Source organism: Oncorhynchus tshawytscha, linkage group LG18, assembly GCF_018296145.1.
Source record: "Oncorhynchus tshawytscha isolate Ot180627B linkage group LG18, Otsh_v2.0, whole genome shotgun sequence".
NCBI classification, from domain to species: domain Eukaryota; kingdom Metazoa; phylum Chordata; class Actinopteri; order Salmoniformes; family Salmonidae; genus Oncorhynchus; species Oncorhynchus tshawytscha.
In genome coordinates, this window is record NC_056446.1 from 20598761 (window position 1) to 20619187 (window position 20427).

The 20427-nt window shown below is 40.0% G+C and overlaps 1 protein-coding gene across 4 annotated transcripts in view; it reads left to right on the forward strand.

Moving 5' to 3' along the window:
* Window positions 1–20427, forward strand: part of LOC112217662 (RAC-alpha serine/threonine-protein kinase) — a 66095-nt gene that overhangs the window by 17787 nt on the left and 27881 nt on the right. The window contains exons 1-3 of one of the 4 annotated variants that reach the window (XM_042300808.1): window positions 47–70; window positions 13626–13806; window positions 19123–19157. The exons of 1 other annotated variant lie outside the window; for it this stretch is intronic. In XM_042300808.1, coding sequence (XP_042156742.1) covers window positions 13790–13806; window positions 19123–19157 — 52 coding nt within the window. In that variant the 5' untranslated portion in view covers window positions 47–70; window positions 13626–13789. Of the gene's footprint in view, window positions 1–46; window positions 71–13625; window positions 13807–19122; window positions 19158–20427 lie in introns of those variants that run through there. 2 more of the 4 variants (XM_024378112.2, XM_024378113.2) reach the window with 2 other exon arrangements.

Genomic DNA, 20427 nt, shown 5'->3' on the forward strand with positions numbered 1-20427 from the left:
TACTGCATATGTTTGTGGTCCCATGTGTTGGACTGCATGCGTTAGCTTGCAGCTTGCTTGGTGTCCATAGGTGAGTATTTTTTTTTTTTTAATTAAAAAAAATCTTACACAATAACGAAATTGAGCTGAACCTCATGTCACTTAAAATGTATGGCAAACAAAACATTGATTTCAAAGTTTAACAAACCATGCAACTCTATGCACAAGGACTACTTTTAATTTATACTGAAACATTTACAAAAATATATTAACTGGGAGAACTGTGCAGATGCTCAATTTGGTAACAGAATTTCGGTAAAATCTCCTTCACGGTTTCCAAAAACTTGACTAAATATCTGCTCCAAATTAGGATTCAATGACGTCTGTGGAAAAAATGACAGATTATGTCAATTTTGGTTATTGAACTACAATTAGTGAATTGCGATAATTTAATTTCTTCATGGATGCCTGTACTATACAAAAATGTGTAATTATGGATGAGTAATTTGGACAGTAGAATAGAGTACAGTACATTAGTGTACTCAAATGTAGTATGCTCTACTGTGTACTGAACTATACTCTACTGTGCTGTCCAAACTTGTGAACCAATCTGTGGTTTGTGACTACTATGATTGCCCATTGTAGCCATTTCAATTGCAGAAGTTCCATCACCGATTTGGAACCAATAATAGACAACTTTTTAGTTCACAGGAACACTGTTCTCTTTCAGTGCATTCCAAAGAGCCAGACATAAGGGAGGGGGGCAGGGGACGGAAAGGGTGTATTCCGCAGATTTTTTTTCCCTCCTTGGACTTGGTCTACCTTTTAACGCCTCTGTTCTCATTGGCTAGTCCCAGTCAATAGTGCCCTCACTGTAGCCCCCCAGGTTCCTTTTGAAGTTATCACTGGATAATTTCAAGGCAATTCCTATGATCTGCCTATAGGTCTGTCTGAGATTCATTGTACTGTACATCCCATTCTGGGGGGAAAATTTGACATGAGGGATGATGGATGAGGGAAAATTGATAGTTTCATATCGGGATTAGAGGTCGACCGATTCATCTGAATGGCCGAAAAAAAAAAAAAACACTTACATTTTTATATATTTTTTATATTTAAAAAGCATGTAATTTTGTTTTTTAAAGGTAATTTTGGATGCTGATTTTGCATTTTCTTTACATTTTTTTCACGAATGACAGATTTTTACCTTGTCAGCTCGGATTCAATCTTGCAACCTTACGGCTAACTAGTCCAACACTCTAACCACCTGCCTCATGAGGAGCCCGCCTGTTACGCGAATGCAGTAAGAAGCCAAGACAAGTTGCTAGCTAGCATTAAACTTAATCAATCATAATCACTAATCACTGTCGGAAAATGTATCTTGACCCTTACCTGTAAACGTTGCCTTTAGTTAGATGTCATCTGGAGATGGGTGTTATACAACAACCTTCTTTCTGTGTTTTTGGACTCTTCTGTGATGACATCTTTTCTTCCCTCCATTGTCACCGGAAGACTACAATGTCTGGTTAAATGAAAAAAATGTTTTTACCTAAAATCAGGGGTTTCCTTATTGTCTGATTCATTTTCAGAGTCAGTCAGTATGGCACCATCATCCTCCAGAAAGTACAGAGCTTTGCGACAGCGCTATTAACTTCAGGGAAGCAATGTTGAGCAGTAGCGCAACTTTTTCAGTTCTTCATGATCATTTTCAAAATCCACAGTTAAGATTATCCACACATACTGAGCAGCACATGTTATAGATAGAAGCATGCTTACATGGCAGACAAATCTAACCTCTCTCTGCATGTCTAGCCCACTCATTCTCAGACAATCATGGTTAGCGGGAAGGTTCGTGTATTTTTCCTTTGCTAAACCAACTAGGCTCGTAATTTAACTTTCTTATTTATTTATAGATGACATGCAAGTTTGTTAGAAAGGTACATGGAAGTTCACATGTTCCAGAAGGAATTTCTGCAAAAAAATGCATACAAGTGAAAACTTCATACCTTTCCTGTGACGTGCACCGTAAGCCTAGTTTCTTGAAATGGGTCACATTATGGTGAGCTTTGTTTTAGATCATCTAATCACAATAAAATCATAGGTGCAGATTGGAATTGCAATTCCATACTAAGTATCGTGAGGTCCCTGGCAATTTTCCTGGCTCCCTCACCTAAATCTCTAGGTAGTCCTGTCAGCCTTCTTCCTCTGTTGTGTAGCATGAGTGTTTTTAACACTGGGGCTCCATGTGCTACCAAGCAACAAAGGTCACTGCAAGGTCAGTGTGACTTCCTGCTTGCCTCAATGCAGACAAATGCCATGTTTTCACCTCTGGGCGCACTGTACTACCTCCCTGGTGAACCAAACTAACTTTCCAGGGAGACATTACATTCAGACAACCACTTGACCCTTTGTCCTGCACAGATCAAAGGCCATCCCAGGGCCAGAGTAGACTTTCCTAATATTCTACTGAGGGGAGATTACATGCACCTTTTTGTGTTAAAGTAACTGCCCAGTGAATCTCTTAAATTCATATTATGTCAACTCACACCCAGATAATGTTGACACCTTAACCCCACCTCAAACAGACTATTAAAAAAATAATGGTTGCTATTTCCTCAGATCATGTCATCTCCCTGTGAGGATCAGCGGTCTTGAGGAGAATGAGTTGGCCAATCAGCGCGTTCAAATTTTTTGTAACCTTTTTATATACCCATACCACTCTGTTGGGTTATGCCCACACCATTCCAACATTGAACAGCTTCTAGCCAAGGTAGCCAAAATAATTGGCAACTGGGCATTTTTATAAATTATCCTTAATGATGTTAATTCAAGAATCACACCTGTGTGGAAGCACCTGCTTTAAATATATACAAAAGGAGGACTTACGGTGACACAGTTTAGAAAATGTCTGCCTAGTTTTTCATACAGCACATCGGTTGGGTATCCCCCCCCCCATTAAAGTATTTGCTCTAAGCATTTTTATTATTATTTTTTTTTATTTCACCTTTATTTAACCAGGTAGGCTAGTTGAGAACAAGTTCTCATTTACAACTGCGACCTGGCCAAGATAAAGCAAAGCAGTGTGAGCAGACAACACAGAGTTACACATGGAATAAACAAATTAACAAGTCAATAACACAGTAGAAAACAAAGGGGGAGTCTATATACAATGTGTGCAAAAGGCATGAGGAGGTAGACGAATAGTTACAAAGATTAACACTGGAGTGATATATGATCAGATGGTCATGTACAGGTAGAGATATTGGTGTGCAAAAGAGCTAAATAAATAAAAACAGTATGGGGATGAGGTAGGTGAAAATGGGTGGGCTATTTACCAATAGTAACAAGCTGCAGCGATCGGAAGATAGATAAAAGTCTCCAACTTCAGCGATTTTTGCAATTCGTTCCAGTCACAGGCAGCAGAGTACTGGAACGAAAGGCGGCCAAATGAGGTGTTGGCTTTAGGGATGATCAGTGAAAGATGGCCTAATGCTAGTGAAGATAAGGTGCTAGCACAGCAAAGATGACCTTGGTAGCCAGTTCTGGCGAATAGAAAGCCGAATTTGATTTTTGATTGGAGCGAGAGTCTGCCAGCCAGACACCTAGAGCATATTCAAGGTCGACATCAAAATTGGTAGGATAGTCAGTTTTACTAGGGGTAAGCTTGGCGGCGTGAGTGAAGGAGGCTTTGTTGCGGAATAGAAAGTCTTGATTTGATTTTTGAGCTGTTTGATATGAGTCTGGAAGGAGAGTTTGCAGCCCAGACACCTAACAAGATGTCCACATATTCAAGAAGATATATGCTATCGCAGGCAGCGAAAAAGATGCATTTGGTTTTACTAATGCCACGGAAGGAGTAGTGCTTGTTTGGAGGTTAGATAGCACAGTGTCCAATGACGGGCCGAAAGTATATAGAATGGTGTCGTCTGCGTAGAGGTGGATCAGGGAATCGCCCGCAGCAAGAGCAACATCATTGATATACACAGAGAAGAGTCATTATAATAACGTACACAAAATGGAAAAGATGGAAAATAGGAAAAGGTTGTGGAGCTTCAACAATAGCCCGTAACAAGACCGCTCACAGGATGGCTAATGCTAGTGCAAATAAGCGAGAGGAACTTTTCGAAGAAGATGTACGAAAATAACTGAGTTCAAGAAGGACATTAACCAGACTCGACAAACAAAATTAAGATCCATAGTATTACGGTTCTTTAATCATGACTACGCGAGAGAGATACTGAAAAGGAAGGAATACACCCCCATCAAGAAAGCACTTAGCGGTATTTCGCTTCCAAATACCATTCCCGGCAAAATTGCGTGTATTTCTGGATAATGGCCCGGTTACATACGAGCGTGCAGACGAGGTGGCTGAGGACCTGTAGTCGAGGGGCATCCCAGTGGAGTATACCGCAAGGAGAAGGGCATCTCCAACGGCGGAAATACTCGAGCAGGCCCTCCCATGGATCATTTTCGGCAAGCAGTGTCAAGGAAAGCGGGAAATCACCTCGGTGAGAAGATGTTCACATTCGAGAGACTCAGGCATTTCCAACGAGAAGATGGAAGACACTGAATCGGATTTAACAGACTTAATAGTTAACGCGAGCTGTTGAGACATTGGGTTGTTACTGTTGATATTGCAATAGGAGAAATTAGGGATGCACGGTTATATCGGTGAAAATATCGGAATATCGGAATTGGCCATTAGCTATAAAATGCCAACATCGTTGTTGGCCCAGATGTCTGGTTTAACCTCTTATGGATAGGGGAGACGCTAGCGTCTCAAGTGGCCAATAGCCTCGGGAAATGCATAGCGCCAAATTCAAATAAAACGCGATAACTCAAACTTTCATTAAATCACACATGCAGGGTACTCAATTAAAGCTACACTCGTTGTGAATCCAGCCAACATGTCAGATTTAAAAAAAAAAAAAAAAAAAATTAATCGGCAAAAGCATGAGAAGCTATTATCTGATAGCATGCACCCCCCCCTGAACCACCTGAACGAGTTGTAAACAAAATAATTAGCGTAGCCGACGCTACACAACGCTGAAATAAAATATAAAACATGCCTTACCTTTGACGAGCTTCTTTGTTGGCACTCCAATATGTCCCATAAACATCACAATTGGTCCTTTTTTTCCGATTAATTCCATCCATGTATACCCAAAATGTCCATTTTATAAAGCAGGTTTGATCCGGGAAAAAAAACAGCTTTCCAAAACACATCACTACAAAACATTTCAAAAGTTGCCTATAAACTTTGCCAAAATATTTCAAACTACTTTTGTAATACAACTTTAGGTCTTTTTAAACGTTAATAATCAATCAAGTTGTAGAGGGGGCAATCTGTATTCGATAAAGTAAACAAAACATGCACCATTTTCCCTCTTGCGTAACTATCAACAGTGTAAGTTGTTCCAGGATGTGCCTCTTCTTCGTTTCACCAATGATTAACTTCAACCCAATTCCAAAGACTGGTGACATACTGTGGAAGTCGTAGGAACTGAAATGGTCGCTATCAAATTTCCCTTGGCAAAGACAACTGGGGGAACGGTCAGAGGGAAAAAAAAATAAATCTGAAGTTTTTCCTCTGGGTTTTGCCTGCTACATAAGTTCTGTTATAGTCACAGACATGATTGAACCAGTTTTAAACTTCAGTGTTTTCTATCCACACCTACTAATCATATGCATAGAATATATTCCTGGCATGAGTAGCAGGAAGTTGAAATTGTGCACGCTATTTATCCAAAAGTGGAAATGCTGCCCCCTATCCTTTGAGGTTTTTAACGCCTATTGTTAAAAACCGATGTCAAAGCTACCGTGCATGCCTACATAACATGACATAATGACGCCCACAATGTCTGTGTGGATCGAGCAGTCACCAAGTCGAGCAGTCGTTTGAAAGAGTAAGAAAATATCAGCGAGCCAACTCAAAAGTGATATCCTTTAAAGCCAAGATGATTGAATTCATTGCCCTCGACAATCAACTGTTCTATGTTGTGGGTGATGTTGACTTTTGCCGACTGGTCGAGCACCAATACAACCAGCCTGAAAACAATGACCGTAGTCATTTTCATCATTGATAAAAATATTTTAGGAATCTTGTAAGTATTAGCTTTTTCTTTATGACCAGCACTGTAGTTGCGTGAGACAACTTTACCAGCATCACAGCATATGTATCGATAAATTGTTGTGACATATGAGTGATAGTGTAATCAATGTGTAAGTCGGTTAAGAACAAATTCTTATTTACAGTGATGGCCCGGATGCTGCTGAGCCAATTGTGTGCCGCACTATGGGACTCTCAATCACAGCCAGATGTGATACAGCCTGGATTGGAACCAGGGACTGTAGTGATTCCTCTCGCGCTGAGATGCAGTGCCTTAGACCACTGAGCCGTGTGTGTAACTATTTAACTGTACTCAATGCCTAAGGCTGCAAAAATGTTCAATGTTGCTATTTTTGTCAAGGAAAATATAGAATATCGTTATCAGTCAAATGTTATATCGGTGCGTCACTAGGTAAAATGTTTCCCCATTTTTATTTTTTATTTTTTCCCCATAATGCTGAGCAAGGGTAAGTAGCCAAAAGTGTTTTCTTGAAGGACAAATTTATGTATGATCACATTAACATGTCTATCTCATGATTAATGACACATTGACAACGGGGTGACAGAAGGGCATATCAAGGGGAGGATTCATGATATGCACGCATGACCTACAGTGGGGCAAAAAAGTATTTAGTTAGCCACCAATTGTGCAAGTTCTCCCACTTAAATTACAGGCCTCAACTTTAAGTTGGGGAACTTGCACAATTGGTGGCTGACTAAATACTTTTTTGCCCCACTGTATATACTTGTCGCTTATACACGTCGGTGAATTACAAAATGTTTTCGGTTCTAACGGGTCCTGTTTGCGACTGCATTACGCATTTTTATATTTGAGCAAGGGGTACCACCTGCGGACAGGCTCATCCCCTCAAACCCCATAGGCAAGAGACAGTCCTCTGACATGGGAGTCCAAATACCATAGTATTTCCCCACTTTGGTTTACATTATCGTTCTTGTTTTTTTTGTTCATTTTTAGGCTCATGCTAAGCAGGCAGTTATGGTGCACAGGGTTTTTATTTATATCGATGCATCATTCGGAATATAAGGTCATACGTCTCAATGTAAACGGACTGGGGAGTGACATCAAGTGAAGTAAGGTAATAGCAAAGATGAAACGGGAGAGAGGTGACATACTATTCTGACAGGAAACGCACTTAACCACACCTGAACACGAGAAACTCAAGAAAATTGGATATAGGAATACTTTTTTTTTTCTTCTTACAAAATGGGAAGGGGAGTTGCAATCTTGATCCCAAATTCAGTTAATTTTGAGTTTGTCAGAAATGAAAGATCGTAATGGAGTTTACCTTACTCTGATAGCAAACCAAGAAATACTCTATGGAGGTTTAATACAAGCATGCTGTGAGATCCAGCATTCAAGGAATCGGTAAAGACCGAATTGAACGTCTATCTGGAGAATAATGATAATGGTGAAGTATCTCCTGCTACATTGTAGGATGCAGCTATGGCGGTTATTAGAGGAAAGATCATAGCCACATCTCTGAAGAAAAAGATTAAAGCACAAACCGCTGAATTTACAGGAAACATTAAACTTAGAACGGCCCCAGTCATTACAAAGACCCTCATATTACGAGAGATTCAAGGGTAAAACAAGAAATTGACCAGATTTATAGTGAAGAAGAGGAAAAAGCTCAGATTCCTGAAACAACGATATTATGAAGCAGGCTCAAAGGCAACGAAATTACTAGCATGGAGACTCTGGAAACAAGCACGGAATACCATTTTCAAAATAAGACCCCAAAACAAAGATTACATGTAAATTGGATGAAATACAGAATGCTTTTGAATCCTATTACACATCTGTACAAGCAACCAGAGAACGCAGATGCACAGACAATGGAGAATAAAAAAAACTCTCTCAATTGGGGAAGAGCAAAATTATGACTAACTTCGGAAGTAACTACTGAAGAAATGATTAAAGCAATATCTAAAAGTAAACAGGTCTCCAGGCACTGATGGCTTCCCTTTTTTTAATAGAATGGTTCAAAGCCTTCAGAACAACTAAACCAACTTAAGGCCTGTTTTTAACTGGACTTTGCGGGAGGGGCGGGTTTTCCACCATCTTGGAGAGAAGCCATCATATCTGTAATCCCAAAAGAGGGTAAAGGTAAGAGGGAATGCAGTTCCTATAGACCAATTGCAATTCGTAACACGGTTTATTAACTATATTCATCAATAATAGCCAAAAGAATGGAAGACGTAATCCCAGAATTGATTGATGGGGATCAAACTGCTTTCATACAAAATAGGCAGACTTAAAAAAAAATAAATTATTGGATACACACAAGGCCATTCTTGTTCTTGTGGCATATCTTGGTTAAAATATCCCCAATTCAATGGAATTGCAACCCGCTGCATGCACAGTGCACTCGTCCATCACATATACAGCTGATTCTCAAGATTTTGCCCACTTAGATGTTATTGAGCCCACACTACTACACTGTCCGATCCAAGGACTACATGCTTTCTGGTAAGTTTTGATAACAATACTGGGTGGGGTGAATATATATATATATATATATTTTAGGACATTTGTCTTCACTATTAAATAGTAGCCTACTGCAAAGTGTGTTTAAATTATTTCTAACTTGTTAACAATTTCTGCTTGTTAGTTTTTGCTAACGTGTGGGTTTTAGCTTGCTTGAGCTAGCTGAGTGTTAATTCACCTGTTTCCATACATGATTAATTTTAAAACATTTATCTTACAAAGCAGTTAGATTAAATTGCTTGACTGTCTGTACATGAAATTGTATTATAACTTTTAACAAAGTTTTCCCCTAATCTTTACAGGAAAATACCACAGGCACTATCTGATGTATGGAGACATTTCACTGCAGCTAATGTAAAAGGAAAAGCTGTGTACATTTGCAAATACTGTGCCAAATCATATGTGTTGCATTCTTCAAAGATGCAGAATCGTCTGGCCAAGTGCATTAAGTTACCTCAGCGCTCACAACAAGCAACCTCTGACAAAAGACCCCGTACTTCTATTTGAGGTGAAAATGATGAATCAGACACCTTATTGGTAGCAACAGCTCATGGTCCTCCTGTAATCAGTTTTTCTTGACTCAATGGAAGAACGTAATCAGAGAAATGCTAATGAATGTTTTGTTCAAGCTGTGTATGCAACTGGTTCACCTCTGCTCACAGGCGACGTGTATTGGAAGAGATTTCTGAATGTTCTTCGCCCAGCATACACTCCTCCAACCAGACATGCTTTATCTACTCATTTGTAATTAACTACATCGCCACCCCTCAACCAGGGATACACAACCCAACCAAGCCGCACTGCTTCTTAACACAGCACGCATTGGAGCAACCGTGAAGTGGGCAGGGCAGTATGGATTTCTTCTCTTACATCTGCAAGAAGGTTTGATGCGCGCTGTGTTAAGAAGCAGTGCGGCTTGGTTGGGTTGTGTATCGGAGGACGCATGACATTCAACCTTCGTCTCTCCCGAGCCCGTACGGGAGTTGTAGCGATGAGACAAGGTAGTAGTTACTAACAATTGGATACCACGAAATTGGGGAGAAAGGGGTAAAAAATATATATTTTTTAAAGAGGATCCTCCTGGATTATGTATTTTGGGAGAGTAGTAAGCAGTCAAACTCCTGAAACCAATAGCAGTAGCCATTACATGGATTGAGGGAGACAATGCCATCCTGTCTGATGTTCACTCTGCTTGCAGATGTAAGAGAAATCCATACTGCCCTGCCCACTTCACGGTTGCTCCAAGCAGAGGAAACTGCAGTTCTGAAATGCATCAAAAAGCATGAAGACTTCTGCCTGAAGCCCATGCACCCCGCAGTGTACATGTTGGACCCCAAGTATGCTGATAAGAGCATCCTGTCTGGTGCAGAGATCAACAAGTCCTATAGTGTCATCACTACCGTGTCTCGCCACCTTGGCCTGGATGAGGGAAAGTTTCTTGGCAGTCTGGCGAAGTACACTTCCAAGCAAGGGCTTTGGGATGGAGATGCAATATGGCAGTCGTGCCAACATATCTCATCAGCCACCTGGTGGAAGGGACTTTGTGGATATTTTTTTTTTTTTTTTTTTTAATATATTTTTTAACCTTTTTTATTTAACTAGGCAAGTCAGTTAAGAACAAATTCTTATTTTCAATGACGGCCTAGGAACAGTGGGTTAACTGCCTGTATGAGGCTCTTTCCCCAGTTGCCTCATCCTCCAAATCCCACCAACATCAGCTGCCTCAGAGCGCAACTGGTCCTTGTTTGGGAACACACACCAAAGCATGCAACAGGCTGACCTACACATTTTTGGGTTTTTGAGCCTGAAAACAAGCCATCAAGGTTGGAAAGTGCTAGTGAAGATGAGTCCTAAGTCTGATGTTCAAGAGCTGGACATTGAGGTCCAGGGAGAAGACATGGAAGCCTGAGAGGAAGACAACCAAAGCTTTAGTCTTGAAACTATAGTTTTACAGATGTATGTTGATGTTTTTGGGTGATGCGATTGGTCATTGGACATTATTCAATATTCCCTTTTGTTGTTCAGTGAAATCATGTGATGAGTCAACTCTCTAAATTAAAGTTCTATTCGTAACTAAATTGTTTCATTTCTATTGGAAGGATTTAATCATTTGCAATTGTCTACTTATGATAAGGTGAAAGGTTTATGATTCTGTCTCCATATGCTATGGTAAATATATCAATGCACAAAACATTACATTTAAATTGTATTAATATTAATTTGCATATATTTCTGTTAATTCCCACGGAAAGTTTCCACAACATGTGTAACCGTACCTTGAGCACCTCAAATGAATCCAAGTATTCACTAACGCATACAAACTTGGAGTAAAAAACAACCTCTTTACTTGGGTATTCAATCCTCAAAGAAATATTCTACAAACTATATTAAAAAGAAATGGGAGGAGGAACTTGACATTGAAATAACTGAAACATGAAAATGCCCTTGTGCACAAAGTGAGGTCCATACAGAAATGCTTTGAAGCGATTGGTGTGGAAGAACTTGACTGGCTTGCACAGAGCCCTGACCTCAAACCCATCGAACACCTTTGAGATGAATTGGAACGCCGACTACGAGCCAGGCCTAATCGCCCAACATCAGTGCCCGACCTCACTAATTCTCTTGTGGCTGAATGGACAAGTCCCCGCAGCAATGGTCCAACATCTAGTGGAACGCCTTCCCAGAAGAGTAGAGGCTGTTAAAGCAGGAAAGGGGGGGACCAACTCCATATTAATGCCCATAATTTTGGAATGAGATGTTTGACTAGCAGGTGTCCACAAACTTATTGGTCATGTAGAGTATTTTGCATCCCTCGTTTACTCCATGTTTTTCATTTATTTTGGCAGTTACCTGTATCTGGCAGCTCGTTATTTACTCAAACAAATAATCTGGTGGGCTATGGTCGACAAAGGAGCATGCATGTTTAAAAATGTCCGGTCTTTGTTTTGGCCTTCTGAGCAGTTCACTGTTGGAACCTGTTCTTTTTACTCCAAGTGAAATGATACTTGATAGGTAGGTCAAAAAAATTAAGGTGTGAAGTAAAGACTGTTAGTAGCTGCTAGATGGAGTGTGCAGTGGGGAGGGAACTTGGAAGTCATTGGATGACATCTGTCTCAGGAACCACATGTTATTTATCTTCAAAGACGTGCAGAAAATGTACATCTGGAATGTATTGCCAGAGACCTCACAATATATTATCACCATACTTAGGTGTCAATACGATATGTATGGCATTTCTCATTATATTGTGGTTTGATGTTCCAAACATATTCCTCACCATGTGTCTGCTGCAGATGGGTGAGAGCCATGAGTTTTTTTTTTTTTTGATCAGTCACGGAAATAAGTGCAGAAAACAAGTTGTCTCCCTATTTAAAGATGTACTATGCATGAATCGCTCTGCCATTTCCTGGTTACTAAAATTCAACTAGTTTGACAGAACAAGCACGTATAGTGTAGAGGATCATTGTACCATCTAAACCACTGTGAAACATGTTTATTTTCAGCTGTTTAAAGCTGGTGTACAAAACAAAGTAAAAGATGCCAAACTTAAGCACGGGAAGCTCCCACAACAGCTCAATAGGGTTGAGAGCCGGTGACTGTGCTGGCCACTCCATTATAGACAGAATAACAGATGACTACTTCTTCCCTAAATAGTTATTGCATAGTTTGGAGCTGTGCTTTGGGTCATTGTCCTGTTGGAGGAGGATATTGGCTCCAATTAAGCGCTGTCCACTAGGTATGGCGTTGCGAAATGGAGTGATAGCCTTCCTCCTTAAAGATCCCATTTACCCTGTACAAATCTCCCAGTTTACCACCACCAAAGCACCCCCAGACCATCACATTGCTTCCACCATGCTTGACAGATGGTGTCAAGCACTCCAGCATCATTGAATTTTTTTCAAAAACTAGGATATGTTTGAGTGACCCCAAACATTTGAACGGTAGTGTACATATTGTAGTTTAAAGTGATGGGGAAAACAAGCTATTAATGGAAATTACTAATATAATATAAATATCGGAATATCGAATAATATCCCGATTTAATGTAACTGTATTGATACCCCCCATCACTAGAATGCACTTGGCATATGCTGTGCTAGACAACACCTGCTGTCTGAAGAAAATACAGTATCAGAATGTGAACCCGCATTACCCCCTCTATAATGCAGATCTTCTGTCAGTGCATTCAATAAGCTCTTTTCATGCCTTTTCATTTCACCCCGATAAACAGTGGTGCAATTTATTTTAATATCATTGGGTTGCAGTCAGGGGCAGGATTTCCAGAAACAAAGGATTAGCACAAATAGAGCCCCTCAATGCTTGCTAATGGATATTTTTACAATTATATGAAAACTTGTTTTTTTGCACTAATATGAATCATGGTATTGTGATCATAGTGTAGTTACAGTACAATAGTATAATTATTAGGCCTACCAAAATAAAGCTGAAATTTCACTCATACACCTGGGGCTATCAGGTTAACTACCAGACCTAACCTGGGAACCATCTTGATTATAATTCCATTACGTGATACATGTGGCATTGCACAAAATATATGTCCAGGGGATGATAATGAAGCAATATTTCCAGTGTTGAGATATATGGAGGGATAAGTGGGGTTAGCCATAACAAAGTAGAATGATTTGACAGCTGCTAAAGGGTCTGCATAGTTCTATGTCCCTGTGCTTTCAGTTACAGTAAGGGTTTTGTACTAACAAATACCAGAGGCTTGTTCAGGAGGATGCTACAAGACAGAAATAGGAACATGTAACATTTCATTTGCCGTTTATGTGTAGTAAAACTGTAATTATATTAACATTGTTAACATTTTGTTAACGGTGCTTTGTATAGAAAGTAACTTGGTGTTTTTGCGCAGTAATCACTGATTTACATTTTGTAATTCTTGTTTCTTTGTCTCTAAATGTTGCTCTCACTCTACCTTTATTTGCAGCACTTAATGTGTAATTTGCTGGATTTGAACTAGGATGCATTTCTTCCTTATCCGTCTGTCTTTTAACCTCACAATAGGTAAACAGTGCTGGCTGAAACCTTCCCCAGCACTAGACCGCTCCTGATTTGAGTGAAGGGGACGAGAGTGACGCCTCCTTCTGTGGGACCACCTTAGCGGACAGAACCTCTCCCCCCATTCTTCCACGGGCCACCATGGGTGAAGTAGTCATTGTGAAGGAGGGATGGCTTCACAAACGAGGTAATACCTATACCCTCGATCTCCACCACCCTAAGGCTTTGGAAATCACACACAATCTAACATGTATGTTGCCTCTGTCCTACTTTGACATAAGTGGAGATTTTGTTGCTTTTTCTGGTTATGTTTGCATGCTTTTCAATTAGCCAACCTGTTGTCTCTTGAGATAAAAAGGCATATAAAGTTTTCCCTGCGTCACACGTTTCTGAGATTGCTTCCTGTTTCAGCTCCATTCATCGATAACCAGGTCTACAATGCAAGTGATGCAATATTTACTGTCTATAAGAATGTTTATGGCCCCTATGAATGTTTATGGTCCATAAAAATGTGGTTCCTGACACCTAAGGCCTGTGAATACATCCTCATAACAAACCTGTTAGTGTACACACGAGTAGAGGTTATATCAGTGCATTTGTAAAAGCTGATGAGAAATGTTTTATGTGTAAAACATTTGCCAATTTCTGGGGGGGGGGCGGCACATCCATTTAACTTTAAAGCTGTGTTTTTCAACCTTTCTCTTGTTTTGGATTAGTCTTTGTGCAGATTGAACTCTGGGTCTCTGCTGTGACCCAGGCCATTCCATGTGCATATTTTCCGGTTCCGTCTGGAATTGGTGTGTTTTCCACTCACACCTGCTTCTCCTTTGACCCTTTCCGTGTTCTATAAACAAAGAAATAGACACCCCCCACTCTACTAACTGTTGCCAGCGTACGCTAGGGCTGGGCGATATGGCCAAAATAATATCACGGTATTTAAAAGAAATTGGATGGTTGGTTGCAATTGTTTTTTTGTTTTTTTCAATAGTACAAGTTGTACATTTTGCTTTGAGTAGTGACTGATGCCAGGGTGGCAACACATCCATTCTCAGTGATTTCAGTAAGTCTTTCTCCATTCTGATTGTTTTATACTGTTCAATTCAACTTCAAACAAAACACATTTCAGCACTTTCATAATTTCTGCACTTCCTGCACTCAATTGCGGTGGTGGAAAGAGTACCCAACTGTCATACTTGAATAAAAGTAAAGATGCGTTAAAAGAAAATTACTCAAGTAAAAGTTAGTAACCCAGTAAAATACTACTTGAGTAGAAGTATTTGGTTTTAAATATACTTAAGTATCAAAGGTAGAAGTAATTTCAAGTTCCTTAAGCAAACCATTTTTTAAATTTATTTACAGATGGCCAGGGACACACTCCAACAATTTACAAACAAAGCATTTGTGTTTAGTGAGTCCTCCAGATCAGAGGCAGTAGATGACCAGGGATGTTCTTTTGATAAGTGCGTGAATTGGATCATTTTCCTGTCCTGTTAAGCATTCAAAATGTAACTAGTACATTTGGGTGTCAGGGAAAATGCATGGAGTAAAAAGTACAGTATTTTCTTTAGGAATGTAGTGAAGTAAAAGTAATCCAAATTAAAGTACAGATACCAAAAAAACAATTTTAAGTAGTACTTCAAAGTATTTTTACTTAAGTACTTTACACCACTGCTCAATTGAGAATTTCCATACTGCCGCGTAGGGCTGCACGATATGGACAAATCATCTAGGACTTATTTTTAAACAAATGTTGCAATTGCGATTTGACTTGCTAATTAGAGCAAAACTGTTGGAATCATGAAAATAGAATGACTAGTCTAATTCTATAGTTAGAATGTAATAGTGGGTATATTGAATACAGTGTTTGAGATGACAATGAATTAAAATGCCAGGGAGGAGTTATTGTGACAGGGTAGGAACTAAAGTGTTTCCTAGGGGACCCTATAAGTGTTGGTTGGCTACATTTCATGTTTTCTCTTAGCTACTTCATGTACAGTGCCTTGCGAAAGTATTCGGCCCCCTTGAACTTTGCGACCTTTTGCCACATTTCGTGCTTCAAACATAAAGATATAAAACTGTTTTTTTTTGTGAAGAATCAACAACAAGTGGGACACAATCATGAAGTGGAACGACATTTATTGGATATTTCAAACTTGTTTAACAAATCAAAAACTGAAAAATTGGGCGTGCAAAATTATTCAGCCCCTTTACTTTCAGTGCAGCAAACTCTCTCCAGAAGTTCAGTGAGGATCTCTGAATGATCCAATGTTGACCTAAATGACTAATGATGATAAATACAATCCACCTGTGTGTAATCAAGTCTCTATAAATGCACCTGCACTGTGATAGTCTCAGAGGTCCGTTAAAAGCGCAGAGAGCATCATGAAGAACAAGGAACACACCAGGCAGGTCCGAGATACTGTTATGAAGAAGTTTAAAGCCGGATTTCGATACAAAAAGACTTCCCAAGCTTTAAACATCCCAAGAAGCACTGTGCAAGCGATAATATTGAAATGGAAGGAGTATCAGACCACTGCAAATCTACCAAGACCTGGCCGTCCCTCTAAACTTTCAGCTCATACAAGGAGAAGACTGATCAGAGATGCAGCCAAGAGGCCCATGATCACTCTGGATGAACTGCAGAGATCTACAGCTGAGGTGGGAGACTCTGTCCATAGGACAACAATCAGTCGTATATTGCACAAATCTGGCCTTTATGGAAGAGTGGCAAGAAGAAAGCCATTTCTTAAAGATATCCATAAAAAGTGTCGTTTAAAGTTTGCCACAAGCCACCTGGGAGACACACCAAACATGTGGAAGAAGGTGCTCTGGTCAGATGAAACCAAAATTGAACCTTTTGGCAACAATGCAAAACGTTATGTTTGGCGTAAAAGCAACACAGCTCATCACCCTGAACACACCATCCCCACTGTCAAACATGGTGGTGGCAGCATCATGGTTTGGGCCTGCTTTTCTTCAGCAGGGACAGGGAAGATGGTTAAAATTGATGGGAAGATGGATGGAGCCAAATACAGGACCATTCTGGAAGAAAACCTGATGGAGTCTGCAAAAGACCTGAGACTGGGACGGAGATTTGTCTTCCAACAAGACAATGATCCAAAACATAAAGCAAAATCTACAATGGAATGGTTCAAAAATAAACATATCCAGGTGTTAGAATGGCCAAGTCAAAGTCCAGACCTGAATCCAATCGAGAATCTGTGGAAAGGACTGAAAACTGCTGTTCACAAATGCTCTCCATCCAACCTCACTGAGCTCGAGCTGTTTTGCAAGGAGGAATGGGGAAAAATTTCAGTCTCTCGATGTGCAAAACTGATAGACATACCCCAAGCGACTTACAGCTGTAATCGCAGCAAAAGGTGGCGCTACAAAGTATTAACTTAAGGGGGCTGAATAATTTTGCACGCCCAATTTTTCAGTTTTTGATTTGTTAAAAAAGTTTGAAATATCCAATAAATGTTGTTCCACTTCATGATTGTGTCCCACTTGTTGATTCTTCACAAAAAAATACAGTTTTATATCTTTGTTTGAAGCCTGAAATGTGGCAAAAGGTCGCAAAGTTCAAGGGGGCCGAATACTTTCGCAAGGCACTGTATCTAACATATTCCTCTTTGATTTAGAAGATACTGTTGCACAAACAACAAGCTGATTTTAGGTCTAAGCCATCACTGGTATTATCAGGCTGTATTAGCTAGCTGCGTTTGCTCTAACTCAGTACATTTATTAGCTAGCTAGCTATTAGCATCTCACAAGATTTAGGGCAACTTGCTAAGAAAATTCATACTAGCTGTTTGCTTATGTAAGAAACATGAACTAATAATGTCATTTGTAGAACGCTAGTGGATTTATATTAAGACGCAAAGTGAAAACGGCATCGTTGTCATCATTGTTGCATGTTCTGCATTGACCATGCAGACTGAATGCAAGTGTCTCGTGGTTGAGGAACGTCAAATGCACTCCTTGAGTGACAAGGGGCGTGGCTAGGTCTGTGTGGCACAGAGAGAGAGATGACTCAAGTAGCTAAGTAAACTATAAAAATTGACTTACATATGGCGTATCACATTCAACAAACCAAACATTCAAATACCGGTATAGAAGGTAAAGTAAAAACCCAAACCAGTCCCTGCATCAATACCGGTATATCATAACATATGGTGTACGCCGTTAAGCTTCAACATAGCTTTAGCCACGGGGACGACCAGATTGCAACAATGAAAAACGTTGGTTTTCACACATTAAATCTTCTATGATAGCTTATACTGGATATAATATATTTTACGGACTCTCCAATATGGAATTTTCTAGCAAATGGTGTTATTGGGTTGTGTACAACACCCAACTCAACCAGAGGCCAACTTTTTGGAAAAACCAGGTGGCGCAATGGAGCAGGGATTAGGGTGTGGCTGAGGATGGCAGCAGCAAGATTCCTACTACACAAACTGTGGAAGCTGGACGGTCGGAGTTTGCAAGGCCATTGGGTTTTTACTGGAGAGTCCTACCCCCTCCCTCCCTCCAGCCTTGGCCAGTCAGACAGTCGGACAGTGTAGCGCCGTGGCTAGGAGTTTGGGGGTCATCCCAGTTCAGCTATGCAGACAGACCCCACCCAGAATGGCTCTGGGCCCTGATCAAAAGGAAGGCAGCCAGAGCTGGATTTGCGCCGCTTAATGTGGCGGGGAGCCTGTTTTGTCCACAAGGGATTTGGAGATGTTTTCTCTCTTGATGTGACCATGGTCACATCACCCACAGGAAACTATGAAGGCTGCAGAGTGTTCTGTCAGGCATTTTCTGCTCAGAATGGATTTTGCCCACCTGTCACTCAAACATCCTACAACAAATGTAGTTTAGCAGTGTTTCCCCTAGGATTTTTTTCAACAGTGGTGGCAAAGGAAGCGTAGGGGGAGGGGTAGTGGGTGCGTCCAATAGCATGGCCTCCAACTGAAAGTTTTTAGTGGCCCTCTTGGCCGCAGAGACTAAATGTAGCTGTTTTAAAGCGAATTACTTGCAACTCTACTGACCCATTTTAGTCGATTTGGTGAATTGTTTGGTCGATAGGCTGTTGGTCGATCGAGATTTCTTTAGTCGAGCAGTAGCAATAAAATTAATAATCATGGTGTACAAGACACCTGTCTGGTTCTTGCATGTCTGAGTGTACTGATTAGAGGTCGACCGATTAATTTGAATGGACGATTTTAATTAGGGCCGATGTCAAGTTTTCATAACAATCGGAAACCGGTATTTATGAGCGATTTTAAAAAAACTTTAAAAAACGTACATTTTTTAATACCTTTTATTTAACTAGGCAAGTCAGTTAAGAACACATTCTTATTTTCAATGACGGCCTAGGAACAGTGGGTTAACTGCCTCGATCAGGGGCAGAACGACAGATTTTCACTTTGTCAGCTCGGGGGATCCAATCTTGCAACCTGACAGTTAACTAGTCCAACGCAATAACGACCTGCCTCTCTCTCATTGCACTCCACAGGGAGACTGCCTGTTACGCGAATGCAGTAAGCCAAGGTAAGTTGCTAGCTAGCATTAAACTTATCTTATAAAAAACAATCAATCATAATCACTAGTTAACTACACATGGTTGATGATATTACTAGATATTATCTAGCGTGTCCTTCGTTGCATATAATCTGACTGAGCATACATGTATCTGACTGAGCGGTTGTAGGCAGAAGCAGGCATGTAAACACTCATTCAAACACTTTCGTGCGTTTTGCCAGCAGCTCTTCGTTGTGCGTCAAGCATTGCGCTGTTTGACTCCAAGCCTATCAACATTATTTAAACCAAATTTAACATGTTTCATTATTTACTTGAGGCTAAATTTATTTTATTGATGTATTATATTAAGTTAAAATATAAGTGCCAATTCAGTATTGTTGTAATTGTCATTATTACAAATAAATAAATCGGACGGTATCAGTATTCTGCTTTTTTGGTCCTCCAATAATCGGTATCGGCGTTAAAAAATCATAATCGGTCGACCTCTAGTACTGATCCATGGGGATGGCACAGTCCATCAGACATTTGCTACTGAAATTGTATGTGGTTATATTATGTAAGAACAATGTTGCATCACGAATAAAAATATATATTTTACAAATGGGTTTTCTTCCGCGTTGGATAGTGGTTGCTGTCTGCGGTTCTAAAACGCATCAGTGCGCTGTTGAATTGGCGCTTTTTCATAGACCATGTTGCCATGTGCATAATAGCGAAGTTAACCAGCATATCGGTGTTGAGAACAATGGGGCGGAGGCAGCAGCAGAGTTAGATGAGACAACAGCCCTTGCCTTAATTGTTGAGTAAAAGTGAGGAGAGAGATGGGAAACCCCAACTTAATTAGGTCTTTAAATCAATAGCTTAACTGTTTTATTAAATGTACTTGGCTTTATAGATCATATCTACAGAAATGAAAACCTGCTTCTGTTGCCTGTTTGAGTGTTTAACAGTCTACTGATTCCATGAGTACCAGGCCTCATGTAACCACAACAACCACTCATGTAACCAAAACAAGTACACAAATTCTGCTGTTTTGATATGCTGAAATGAAGGCTTCACACTTTTTTTTCGTTAGACCAGCTTCTGGTATTATTTTTAATTTAGTGTCTACACTGTTCCAAATGGTGAAGTTATATATATAATAATAATAATGCCACTTTTTCCTTGATCTCCTTATTGTTATTATTATCATTATAATAAGTAATGGCATTATCATTAGTAGGCTTAGTATAGCAGCCTTGTATAACCACCATTGAGCTGTATGCTTAAGAGTTTATTCTTA